This window comes from Rousettus aegyptiacus, unplaced genomic scaffold (assembly GCF_014176215.1).
Source record: "Rousettus aegyptiacus isolate mRouAeg1 unplaced genomic scaffold, mRouAeg1.p scaffold_m13_p_11, whole genome shotgun sequence".
Taxonomy (NCBI): domain Eukaryota; kingdom Metazoa; phylum Chordata; class Mammalia; order Chiroptera; family Pteropodidae; genus Rousettus; species Rousettus aegyptiacus.
Genome location: NW_023416286.1, coordinates 3,128,688 through 3,142,561, shown reverse-complemented (window position 1 = coordinate 3,142,561; position 13,874 = coordinate 3,128,688). Strand labels below are relative to the sequence as shown.

The 13,874-nt window shown below is 44.9% G+C and overlaps 1 protein-coding gene across 1 annotated transcript in view; it reads left to right on the top strand.

Moving 5' to 3' along the window:
* Window positions 1–1,125: 1,125 nt before the first annotated feature.
* UBL3 (ubiquitin like 3) overlaps window positions 1,126–13,874 on the top strand; it is a 54,326-nt gene continuing 41,577 nt past the window's right edge. Inside the window, exon 1 of the mRNA XM_016151883.2 lies at window positions 1,126–1,725. Within this exon, the coding sequence (XP_016007369.2) occupies window positions 1,699–1,725 (27 nt within the window). The 5' untranslated portion in view covers window positions 1,126–1,698. The remainder of the gene's footprint in view (window positions 1,726–13,874) is intronic.

Here is a 13,874-nt window from a genome sequence, read left to right as displayed (position 1 = left end):
ACAGTCTTCATCTGTCTGTCACTAATGGTGTTATTTTGTGCTATTTGCAAATCACTGCAGGTGTAGAGGTTTTCAATTACACTTTGAGGTAAATAGAATTTAATGGCTGGCCTGGTAAACTGGCAAATCACGGAGGGGTTTGTAGTAGCTATTTCCTGATGTAGTTTTGACACGATACACTATTGTATCTAACACAGTTTTTGGAAATTTCAATTAACTAGAATGCAGCTTTGTGGCCCTGGGCCTTCAGGAAACACGTGTTCAAACACTCTCCCTGCCTAATAAGATCCGTGTTCCTGTTGAACTTGTACGACCTTATCGGAAATCAATGATCGCTTCTTATCTTCCAAATGTAATGTAGCGGAGGCGCAGATGAAACCACCGTGCAAACTGCTTTGAGATTGCAGGATGCGGAGAGCGCGTGGTCACTAAAATGAAGGATTCTGCTTGGAAGCGAAACGTGTTTTAACTCTACATGTATATCGCGCACGAGGGAATTTCTCTGCACCCCATTATTTCCCCCAGATAATTCGCCGCATCACACCTAACTCCTTCCTGGCCGGCCGCTTGGCCAAAGCGAGCTTTCCTTTCCTAGCAACTGTTGCTAGGAGGGGCGTGGCTTCGGAGTCGAGCGCGAAGACTACAGTTCCCGTGATGCTCCGGGGTGGGCTCCGTAGTGACGCACTCGGAGTCTGCGGGGGTGGGAACGTGGGGCCCACCGCGGCTGCGAGGAGGGCACTCTGTCCCCCCACCGCGCCCCCGGCTCGCGCTCAGGCCGCCGCCATGTTGGCCTGAGGGGCGATGACGGGACGCGGCTGCGGCGCCGGGGCCTGCGAGGCGGCGGAGGCGGGGAGAGCTCGCTGAGAGGAAGCCGCGCCGGGCGCAGGGGCGGGAGGCCCGGCCTCTTCCGGGGGCCGCCGGGTCGGCGTCGCGGGCGGCTCGCGCGGCCGGGGCGGGGCGGGGCGGCGGGGGCGGCGGCCGGGGCGGAGCGCAGCGCGGAGGCGCCGGAGACGAGGCGCGCCGAGAGCCGCTGCGGCCCGCAGGCGCCCGCGGCCTGAGCCCGTCCGCCCGCGCCCCGCGCCGCCCCGGGCCCGGCCGCCGCCCGCCCACTTGGATGCCCTTGAGCGCGGCCCCGGGCGGCCCGGCCCCGGCCCCAGCCGCGCGAGCCGCGCCGTGTCCCCGTGTCCCCGCGCGCCCGTGTGCCGCCGCAGAGTCATCTGCGCACGTCGTCGCCGCGGCATTCTCCCGCCGCCTCCTGAGGACCTGACGCGGGCGCAGGTGTGAATCACCGCAGGCCGGCCCGGGGGAAGGCGCATTTAACCCGCCCGCACCGCCCCGAGCCCGCGTATCACTCGGCTCGGTCCACCCGGCGCTGCTGCTGCTGCTGCTGCTGACGGCGGCGACGACGACGACGGCGACCCGGCTGCCGCCGCTGCGCGCCCGGACTGCCCTCCGCCCCGGCCCGCGGGCATCGCCCCTCCCGGCGCCGAGCCTCGCGCCCCGGAGCCCCCGCGCGTCTGCGGGGCACGTCGCGAGCGAGTCGGGCTCGTTCGCCTTGATTTCTGTGGCTTGAGCGCTTCTGCTCCTTTTTGTTAGCTTGGGTTTTTTTTTTTTTTTTTTGGTTTGGTTTGTTTTTTCTTTTCTTTTTCCTTTTTTTTTTTTTTGGCGTGAACATCTGGGTCTGTCTCCATCGGCAAGATGTCCAGTAATGTCCCGGCGGATATGGTGAGTGAAGGATAAGTTGCGGCACCGCCCCCCCCAACCCCGCTTTGATTTAATCGTGGTTTCCAATCTTATTTAATCAGAAAGGGTCCAGGTTTTACGGGGCGCGGGGCGGGAGCAGGGGGCGGACTGTTTAAAAGCCTCGGTGCTGGGAGATTTGGAGAAGTTGGAGGTTCTGTTTTCCCCCTTATAGAAAGTACTGTTTTTAGTATGGGTTTTGTTTTTTGTTTTTTGGTCGTGTTTTTTAAATCATGAAAGACAGTGGAGAAATGTAGCAAGTGGAGAAGTGTAGCGAGTGTAGCAAATGTAGCAAGTGGAGAAGATCTCTATCTTTGCTAGAAGCCTCTGACCGCTTGTATGTTAAAGCTTCGGAAATCGTCGGCGACAGTGGGCAGAGCCGAGCACAGGTGTCCCTGCCACATGCGGAGATAGGTAGGAACACGGGAATCCTGCCCTGACGCCGGCGAGATCGTTAATGCGCTTGGTACAAACTTGTAGATTCTTTAGCATCAACACTCATTAAAAAAAAAAAAAAATGCCTTTGCAAGAACAAGGCCCTGTAATCTCTTCAAGAGAAAGCCCACGAGAATTTGCTGTGAGGTTTTTGAAATGTCTCTGTGATCTAGTATGGAAACAGAAATACTAAGATGTTTCAGAATTTTTACAAGTGTAGGCTGATCGTATATTGGTAGTTCTTGTGACTATTCCAGGTCTTCTGGTCCACAGCATTGGTAGTACGAATTATATCATTGGACTTTTAAAAGTAAGAAAATACAGTATTGAACCTTGATCCCCGAGTGTTGAGAGATTGAAACAAAAAGTACTCTTCTTTATTGACGCTTTTCTTTCTGTTTGCAAAGGCTGGGGTTGTGTCCTGAGTGTGCTGACTAGCAGTGGAAACCGTGTAGGCTTGCAGTGCTGGGAGGTGGGTTCGTGTGAGTGTGAAATTACACTTTGCAGTCCTAGGGACACACACAGTGCCACTAACAAGATGAACGGTCTCGTTTCGGGGAGAATCGGTGTTAACGTAGTTACGCTCACCTACTTCGCGTTAACATTTGCGTGTTCTTATATTTCAGTGAAAAAACAATTGAACTTGGCTAATCACATTTTGGAATGTCAGGTGTTTCTGTAGGAGCGGACCTCGTTTACAGACTTTAAAAATTAAATGACTCTCAAGTGGCGTGTTTTGACCTTGGTTTAAAGACGCTTTGCCTGTATCGGATTTCCCATTTAACGTGCTATTTAAATGCAAAGGAACCCCAACGCCTGGGCTCCTGGGTGGCCACACGGCGCCGTACGCGCTCATTCCCAGGCTTAAAACCCACGCGTTGTCCTTTCACTGTCCCCTTCTCTCCTAGTCTGCACACAGGAGACTAGTCTCCTGGCCACCTAAGGACAGAGGGCCGGGGTTCCCTCTGCCCCAGCTCCGGGGTCCCCTGGCGAGGTCTCAGGAGCGAGCTGGAAAATGCTCCTTCCCATGGGGATAAGTGCTCGGCTCATCACCTCCGGCAAAGCTTTGCTCTCTGTAAAGCCTCCATTTTACATCGTCCTGCACACTGCAAGATGTGTTCACTAGGGATCCTGTCACAGAACGAGAATGAAACAGATTTGTGTCATAAAAACAGTGCTACTGCTTGCTTTAGGCCCAGCAATGAAGAAAAGCTGGAGTATGCGTGGCGTCGGTCACAGATTGAAGTGAATTGGGGAATCCTTTCCAAGTCAGAGAGGAGGTTTGCAAGCTGGCGTTCGGAGCAGGGGACAGGGAAGTAGTGGCGAGGTTTTGAGAATAGCCGCAGTTACAGAACGTAACTATTTCTGTTTTAAGCCGTATTTTAAGGCCTTAATGATTCTGTGGTGCTTTGAGATCCCCCGATTAAAGGTGATATACAAGGGCAAAGCAGCATTATGTAATAAACTTAGAATGCCCGATGATGCTTTTTCAGAGTGTGTCTAAAGTACAGTTCGGACGACCCCGTTCTGATTATTTCTGTCTCATTTTCTAGCTGTTCAACTGGTTGGAGGTCTTGAGGTTTTCCCCCTATGTCGAAGCCTTTTAAACCTTCATTTCCTATTACTTCCATCACATTTTCGCTTAAGAAGTGCCTTCATTTGACATGCTCCTAGAGTCTTCAACTTTTTGAGCTATAACATGATAAATGTTGGTTAGAAGTCGTTGATTATTGTTCAACTCTTTCTGTGCTTCCTGTTGTTAAACTCTTAATATCAGTAATAGTAGTTTGCATTTCCGTTATCAGTAATATTAGTTTGCGTTTATGTTCGTCATTTAAAGTGAGAACAATGTCACCACTCTCCATGTTGACAAGCCCAGCCTCCCCACCCCCACCTCTTTCTACAAACTGGCATTTCCTTTGCAGTATTTCTCCAAACTGATAAGGATGCGTGCTCTTGTAGGTATGAATACATACCTTTTTGCTAGGTGCAGTAAAATTTTCAAGTTTCTAAATGGTGGCAGCTAGTATGTGCTATTCAGAAACAAATGTTCTCTTTTCTCCGTTAATGGTGCTTGTCAGTGGTGCCGAAAAATCCTATTTGGGACATGAGGTGGGGCAGTGAAGTTAAAACCCCTGTCATGTTTTCATTAGAGCTAATTTACTGTCGAGCTACGGTCACTACCAAATCATTTATTGTTTTTGGTAAAGTCTTATGGCAATGGTTTGTGACTAACTTTAAAATCGATTTTTTAGCATCTTTTTGTTTTGTAAATTTAACTCGCATTTAAAATTTACTTTTAAACATCCAATAAATTGTATTCAGCATAAGGAGTCTACTTTTTTAATAATTTAGATTTAGCAAGTCCGTCTTTTTGGAGAGGGCGTGGCACTCCTAGTGAATGGATTTGCTCTACTCATTAAAAAATGCCTTACAGTGGGTACTTTTCCAATTAACATTAGGTAAAAATGTTCTATAAATAATGTAAGTCTATTTACATTAAAAAATGCTCTTTTGCCGAGTGATCGAGTTCGAATAAAGAGATTTGCCACCATTCCAGTGTGATAATTTGCTTGTGAAAAAAATCTGAAAATACCTAAGCAGAATATCATTATCATGTATTGTATTTAAATGATTCATTTCCTTTTATTTTTCTCAGCCCAAATCATAGTTCACATGGGGCAGTGTTCACTGTTAATAACTGTGACACAAATAGTGTTAATGACTGTAGACTTTCTGAAGGATAATGTTTACTCTTTCTGTTAGTAATCAGGGCAAAGGCTGGGGACTTAAGGGACTAATTTTATTTTCTGAGTTGGGAAAGTTATCAAGAAATAAATTGTATTTATAAAAAATTATATAAAACATTTGAGCCACTACTTAGAGCTTTGGACTAAAACTGTACTTCATGAGACTGTAAAACTGAAAACTCTACCTAAGAGAGAAACCGCCATTTAGTGTGAGAGTAATGGCAAAGCAGTTTTGGTATTTGAAACATTTTAGGTGATTGAACAGTTAAAATCTGTGTCTTTTAAACCCATTAATGTAGAAATTGTAACAGATGTAACATTTTTTTCATCTAGGGTTAGATAAGGTAATGATAAGTTGAGTTTTTTCCAGTGCTTAATGTATAGTTTCATCATCATGTTTTCTCTCTTCCATTTGTGGAAGAAATATTGGAGCCCTCTGGTGGACAGGAAATTACTAAAATGAATTTTTTTTTAAAGTGAACTTGTATCACTTTTCCAAGTTAAAATAAAATGACAGGTGTAGGGTATACTAGGTCATGCTAGAGAAAGGTCCAGATAGTAGGAATTGTAGACTTTGGAAAGAGAGTAGATGGAGATCTAGTGCCTCAGATTTCTCTTACAGCTCCTTTTAATTTTTCTCTTGCTAGAGCTCTTATTTCAAGTATAATTTGGGAGAATTTTTGAAACTAAAGGGGAGATAAGTACCACTTCCATATATGAGTGTGTGACTTGATGAACAGCTTAAATTACGTATCTCTAACAGAAAGTCTCTCTAAATTATTTTGCTTGAATGTGTCATGTTGGGTGTTCTGAATTAAACCTTTTTATTAACGCAAATAACAAATTAATTCCCTTAGCTTTGAATACCTTTTCCTTCCTAGCTCTGAATCCTCCTCAGGCCCCTCTCCTGTGAAAGCAGGTTTTAAATTCATTCTAACTCAGTAATCTTTTCTCCCTGTGAATTACTTTGGCAAAATACCCGAGATTATTCTTATACATTGTCCAATTTATATGGCTGTGTATGTCATATTTATTCTATCTCTTGTACTTTCTAAAACAGAATAGATGTTTAAAACTTGGATGATTTTCTTGACTCAGAAGCATTACTCTCTTTGTTATGTATGGGAAAAGTAAATATTGTTCCCCACCACTGCTGATAATAATGGTATTAAATCTTAAGTCTATGATTTCTGCTTCCATTACTACTTTGATTATGAAAAGTATATTTTTAAAGCTTAAAGTTGTTCAGATCAGTGGATAAAGTACTGATGGCTCTAGTAGTTTTCATAATATGGAAAAATAAATATACACTTGAGTCTCCTAGATATGCTAAGAATTCCTCCCATTCTGGGGAAAAATTAAAAGTGACTGTAGAATTCATTGTAACTGGGCTAAGTCATTCTGAAGCAGTAAATTTTCTGGATACATGAAAGTTGTTTTTGGAAATTTCTCAATCCAACAATGTTGGATTACTGTCATATTAATCACAATATGCTATGCATAATTTATTTTTGGTGACTTAGAGCCATCATTCAAATATTGTTGTTTCAGTTAAGTGAGCATCCCGTTGAGTACTTCCCTGTGCAATGAAGGATCATTCTAAAAGCTACAGTCATCCTCCAGTGCCTAATGTAGATGCCCCGTCACTGCTTCAGTAATTTACAGAGTTCGATGAGGCGTCAACTGAGATGTGAGAATAAGAATATTAGGATGTCTGTCTGTTTAATTTGTGCTCCAAAAAGGGGAGGGAATTGAACTTTTTATATTAATATATGGTTTGGCTCTGAGGCTTTTCTTTGCTGGGGAAGACGTGAAAGTTCTATAATGTAGAGGCCAACAGCAGTGCCATGAATTTCTCCAACTTTTGCAGTTTTTCTGTTTTAGTCTTAACATAGTTACTTTTAAAAATGCATTTGAAAAGAATCTATAGTACTTTGTATTGAGATGGGGAGCGGCAGTTCACTGTCAAAGTATCTAAAGAAGCTGTAGAACTCAAAGCTGAGTTACACCTTTTTATTTCACAGAGGACTAGATGCTGATATTTTCCATGATGACAGGAAGCTATCAATAGTATGCTACCTAACAGATATTTTTGAGAAGACAAATTCTAGGTTGTGTCTTCAAGGCAAAATTGACATTTTAACTGATAAGTGACATTTTAACCGATAAGTGAGAAAGTACCTACTTTCCAGAAGACACTAATGTTATGGAGAGAACATTTTGGAAACATGATTAGATATTTCCAGTCTGTTGAATAACTTCTTGCTGAAATATGTTAACAGTAATAGTATTTTTAGTGATTACAGCGTTAAAACAATATTTTAAATAGTTAAAACGATATTTTAATTTTTTAATTTCTGTTTTAGTATAAGTTTTGTAACATGCATCAAATGTGTGATTTATAAGTGAATATACATTTATTGGAGGTGTATGCTCAAATTTATAGTTGGCATGTTCAGTTAAAAAAATTGAGAATCCGTTCCTCAAGACAACTTAAGATTTCTGAGCATTTTAAGTTCTTGTGTTTGATGATTGTAGGTTTCCTGTCTCCTGCCTTATCGAGCAGTTGTATTTTTTGTGGTCAGTATGCCTCCCGGTTCCTGTCTCAGTATTTACAGTTGTTTGTTCTCATTTGCTCTGGGTGTGGAAACCAGATTTTCAAAGTTTATTAAAACGAAAATGCGCAAACGGTGCCTGAATAGGGACTTCAGGAGTTTCCCTCTGGTGAAGTGCGCGATGTCGGTGTCACAGACCCAATCCTGTCTGTCTCGTGGCTTAGAGCTCTTTTTACTCGAGGGGCTTGTTTTCTGGCTCCTAGTTGTGTTTTGCAGCGTTGTGGATTCTTGATCGTGAAGAGCGAGGTAGGTGACTAAAAACACACCTGCACGTCCAGCTTCGTTTTGAGCTCGTAGGGGGGAGAAGCTGATGTGCGCCGTGCACTTGCTGTTCACCTGGCACGTGCTCGGCGTTTTACGTGATGACATCTCCGTTAAGCCGCAAGGCGGCCCTGGATGTAGTCGGCTTATAGATAAACTACTACCGCCCACCTGGCGACAGCCACCGGGGACGCCATCAGTAGCAGACAGGTTAGGTTGACCGACCGCCGCAGCAGGGAACCCTGAGGGTCTGGGGAAGAGGAGGGGGTGGAGAAGTGCCCGGGGTCGTGTGCAAGGTGTGGAGTGAACGACCCCCATGAGAGGCGGGGAAGTGGAGCCCGGCCCTGGAGGGGGCGCCGCCACACAGGAGGTGGAGGGAGGTGAGCCGTCGGCTGTCCCAGCCGCCTGCGTTTAGGAGGCGGGAGAGACGAAGGGGGGGGAAGGAGCCTTGGTCGTTTTGGAGCTGCAGCATGGCCCGGGGAGATTGTTACCTCTTGGTCTTCTCCTGGGCTTATCTGTGTCTTACGGAGATATCACAGCGTAATTATCATTTTTGCTTTCTCACAGCCTAAGTTCAGAGATGATAAGGAGCTTGTTTGAGGTCATGTAGCTAGTAAAAAATAGAGCTAGGATGGGGATCTGGGCCCGATGGTGGTAGTGATAAACATGCTGAGCCCTAACCCCCGCCACACCTGAGCGAGCTTGCCGACTCCCTGAGGCTCCCCTCCCTACGCAGAACCCGCGGCCCTTCCCAGGGCCCTACCCCAGGCTGTCACCGTGGATTGCTCTGAGCTCTGTGGCAGGCATGACACCTGTTTAAGTACCTGTAAAATACTGTGTGACCTCTGGATTGGAGTGATCTTAATGAAGGCGATTGACCTATTAATCGCTAAAATTAAAGAGAGTTTTCTTTAAGGTCATTGGAACTGAGTCCTCTTGTGTATATCCTAAGTACACGGCAGGATTTTTTCCTATAACTTAGCTGCTTTGGATGCAGACACTGTTACTGCTTCGTACGTGAGACATGCAGATGGACTTGTAGTGGGCTTGGTGCTTTCAGCTTGTTGTGTTACTGTAACTGCTGGTGTAGGATGCAGATTCTCTGTTGATTAAATCTAGTAGCATTTCTTTGGGTTTAAATAAAATGCATATGTGGGCAATTTTCTGTGCCTAGATTTTGAGAATAAAATGTTCTTTCTGTTGAATAAAATGGTCCAAGTTAGGCATTTTATCTTCTGTTTGTGAAATTAAATTCAGATGGCAATTCATTGTGTCTAGACAAAATGTTCTCTTATGATATATGTTTAATTTTCTTTACTTTCATATGTAATTACTGTTTTTGCCTTAGAAATGTTTCTGCTTTTTTCATTTAGTCATGTCTCATAAACAGCTACCCATACAAGTAAGTATAGAACCATATTATAATTTTGAACTGATTCTGATAGATGTACCTAAATTGTTTAACTGATTCCATATTCACGGGCATTTAAAAGCTATGATAGACATTGAAATAATGCATATTTTAAAACATCTCTCTGCACCTTGTCTGATTATTTTCTTAGGGTAAAACTCTTAGGAATATATATTTGCTGTGTGTTGGATGTGTTAAAAATTTGGGGGTTTGGGTGGACCTATTTACTAATTTTAAAATAACCTCGAATTTGTGGCTAAACCTTACTTTTCATTATGTATATACTCTTAATTGCTAGGTTATATTTGATTTACAATGTTTGCATTTTTGTTCATGAACAAGATCGACTAGTAATTTTGATTTCTTGTAAAGTCTGACATGTAGTTAGGCATCAGGGTTATGGATCAAAGTCATAAAATAAGCTGGGAACTGTTTTTAGTCTCTGGAAGAGTTTGTGAAGATCAGTATTATTTCATCCATAAATGTTTGGAAGAATTCTCTGGTGAAGTCATCTGGATTTTGTCGTGGGAATTATTGAATCTATTTTTTTCAATACATATAGGACTATTTATATTTTCTATTGTCAGTCTTGACAAGTTTTGATTTTCAAGGGATTTGTTCATTTTATCTAAATTTTCCAATTTGGCTTAATGTTTTTTTTTTTTTTATAAAGTCCTTTTTTATGTTTGCAGTATCTGTAATGGTATCTGATTTTTGGCAATTTGTGCTTCCTCTGTCAGTTTTCAAAGAGCCAACTTTCAGATTAAAAATAATTTTTTCTATTACGTTCTGCTTTTACTTTTATTTCTTTCCTTCTATTTTTTTGTAAAAATTAATTTGCTGCAATTTTTCGAGTTTCTCAAGGTGGATACTCAAATCATTAGTGATCAGTCTTCTTTTTTTAATGTATGCATTTAAATCTGATATTTCCCTGTAGATGCAACTTAAGCAGGATCTCACGGGTCAGATATATCATATTTTGATCACTCATTTCAAAATATTTAAAAAATTTTATTGTGGTTTCTTCTTTGATCTGCGGGTATTTAGAAATATGTTGTATCATATCTAAGCGTCCGGGGATTTTCTGGCGGTAGCTTTTGTTGGTGGTGTCCAGTTTACATGCCACTGTGGCCTGGCATCACTCTTTCCATGGCTGCCACTGTGGGTAATTGTGTTCGTAGCCACCATATCATTACTGACTTTTTTGCCTTTTCAATCACTCAGTTGAAAGAAGTGTGTGAAAATCTCCAGCTATGTGAGGACTAGTTCCCTCAGCTTTTGCCTTATATGTTTTGAGGCTGAGTTAGTGGCTACAGATAAATCTACGATCGTTGTACGGTGTCCCTCGGTCACCTTGTTTTCTCTTGGCTTGATTTGCTCTCGTGTCATCCTGTGCAGCAGTAACGTGCTTTACAGGCTCGTGGCAGGAGCAGCAGGCCACTCCCAGACCGCCAGCTTTGTCCCAGAGCACTCTGTGATGCCGATGCAGCCACGGGTCACGGCAGGGTGCATTCGTCAGGACGCATCCGGTGCTTAAGTGGGGCATGCCTGTGTTGTGTGCTTGTGCATGGCTTTTATTGTAACTCTGCATGGAGTTTGTAGAGAGTCTTGAGTCTGTGGTTTGCTGTCTTTTGTGACTTTGGGAATTTTTTTAGCTGGTGTTCTTTAAATATTGTTTCTATCCAGTTCTTTTCTTTTGGGACTACAGTTATGTGTATGTTTAGTCATTTCACAGTTTCAGTTTTTTTCCCTCTGGTATATTAGGTTGGATATTTTTCACTGATCTGTCTTCAGGTTCACTTATCATGTCTTTTTTTGCCCAATATCCAGTTACACCCAATTATTGAGTTCTTAATTTTGGTCTTTGTGTTTCAGTCCTAAAATTTACACAGGTTCAAGTTCTCACAATGTTTTTGTATATTTTCTTGACTGTATTAATCATTGTTTTGATGTACCTGTCTGATGACTAACACCTAGGTCACCTGTGGGCCTATTGTCTGGTTTTTGATCATTTGATCTTTTTTTTTGTAGAATGCCTGGTAATGTTTTATTAGCATCGTGATGAAAAATTAGAGGACCAGAATGTTTTCTGTCTTCAAATAGGAATTAATATTCTCTGACAGGCAGTTAAAAAACATTGATCACTTTGATTCATCATTGATTGATTTGACGCAAGGCTGAATTCAGGGCAATTATGAAATTCCCATAGCCTTTCCTAGTGCATGGCGCTTCTAAAATTTCACTTGAAAGTCCGGAGTGTTTACCAAGATGTGTCTCCCTTGGCCGGCCCTGACTTCCGGGTTGTGCGGAGCTGGGGATGCTCTGCTTGGTTTTGCAGCCTCTTTGCAGCGTCTTCTCTCCGGGCTTCCCTGCGTGTTGGTCCATGGTGCCCAGGATTCAGCCCTCCCTGGGAGGTCAGCATCGAACGGCACGTCACGCTCGTTCTTTGAGGTTCCTTTCATCCGGGTGCCTCAACTCCTGGCTGCCTTGGTAGCCCAGAGCTGCAGTTCCTGTCTTCCCAGCCCAGGGAGCCTGGCGCGAGGGCCGGGCCGCGGCCCTACTGGCCCCCACGCCCTGTGCTGGCCGTAGGCAGGCGCCGCAGGGGGGTGCGGGGACCTTCCCAGCGTGGCCCTCTTCTCCGCGGGCTCCTGGTCGCGCTCGGCGCCTGCAGGTAGCTGGGGTTTTGCCCTTCGCTAGCGTGTTTTGTATTTTGTCTCGCTTTCATGGTTGTTTTCGGTGGCGGATCTGGTCTGATGGTGCCGTTCTCTCGTAGCTCGCCTGTCCTTTCTTTCTGAATAGCTCTGATTAATTCAGCACTTAACTGTTTTACCGACCATGGCACCGTCAGCCGAGCAGTCGTCTAAGCCGGACGTCTAGGAGTCCTCGATCCCTCCCCTTCCCTCGTCCCCCAAATCCAGTTCCTCTCCCAGTTATCCGCCAGCTTCTCACTTTCCCTGCTGCCAGCCTGTCGCAACAAGCACCGTCTTTGACTCCGGACGGATTCTCCCACTTCCCTTCACGTGGTCCTGCAGTACGTGTTCTCAGAATAGCTCGAGTGATCGTTAAGGAGATGCGAATCGGATCATCTTTCCCTCTGCAAAACAGGAAACTTCAGCAGGCTTCCACTGGAGGGTGGAAGCGGATCAGATCTCAGAAGCGGACCGCAGCCCCGCCGAGCCCCGCGCATTCCGCTGCGGCCAGTCCCCGTGGGCGCACCTCGCCGGCCCCCTGCGCCCCCCGCACCTGCTCTTCTCAGCTGTCACAGGCTGCAGGCTCCGGGCACGGCCGGGCGAGCCTTTGCGCGCATCGGCGCTCTTGCCCGAGACGCTCGGCGCCGTGCTTCTGTGCGCTCCGGATGCGGGTCTCGCCATCTTCGCTCCCCTGTCCTCAGAAACACTGTTCCCGCCCGCCTCCGAAATCGAAGCCCCTCGCTCCCTGGGTTTCTGTCTCAGCACCCTGTTGGCTTCCTCCATACTTGTCACATTTTGCGATTCCTGCGTTCGTCTTTCCCAGGAGGCCGTAGGTTCTGAGAGTGGGTCCGTGTCTTTCATTTGTCGCCAGAGCCAGTACCTGGCATGGTGCCGTTTCTACAGTAGGTTCTTCGTGAATCCTTGTGGATTAGAGGAGTGTCAGTGACCGTGATGGGCACCGTCATTTTCGCTTCTTGGCTTTGCTTACCACTTAGTAATAGCCAAGATGTCAGAAAAGAAATTAGAACTCTAACGGAAGTTGAAAAAGGGTTGAGGCCATAAGAGGTGGGTTTGTGCTGTGCCTATCAAGATAGCGAATGATTCTTTCAAGCTGTGAAATCCTCTCATTACTTTGTGACTATAAATAATTAGTTATATCTATTTGAATATATTGTATATAAATAGATACTGGAAAACTTTTTGAGCCTTTTATACTTAAAGGACTGTTTAGTTTTACAGATTTTTATTTATAACACTCGATCGGAATTTCCACGTGAGATGTTATTTTATATCCATACTTCTTAGTCTAAATGTAATAATTCTGCTCTTTTTATTATCTCTTTACATCATTCAGTCAAATCAAGAGGCATTTGTTGAACACATGCTATGTGCCAGGCACTTTTTTAGGCTCTGAGGTACAGTAGTGAATGAAACAGACAAAATTTCTTGCCCAGTGGAGCTAAACAAAACACATAAGTAAAACATGCAGTATGTTAGATGTCGATAAGTACTACAGAGGAAAATAAAGTAGGAAAGACTTTGAGAGCGATGAGAGAGTCCAGTCCGCCCGTGCTGCTCAGCGTTTAAATAGTGACCAGGGAAGAGCCCGCTAAGACGTTGGCATTTGCACAGAGGTCCGGAGGAGTGAGGGAGCTGGCCATCACATGATCCTGGGGACTCGCATCGCAGGCAGAGAGAATGCTGCCTCACTTGGTTTCTTCGTTCCTTTTCAATTCCTCTTACTGTTTCTTCCGCCAGTCCTTCCCTTCCATTTTTGTGTTTCTCATGGTTTTTGTTTTCCGCCCTTCTCTGTGGCCTCTGTGGCCTCAGCTTTCTCATTTGTGCACCAAACGTTTAGCGGGTGCCAGGGCCCCGGACACACGTGTCAGCACTCAGAGCCAGGGTTCGCTCCTGTCTCGCAGATCGGTCTCCTCGCCCCCGTCTTCACTGCGTTGCTCCCGGCGCCGTTCAC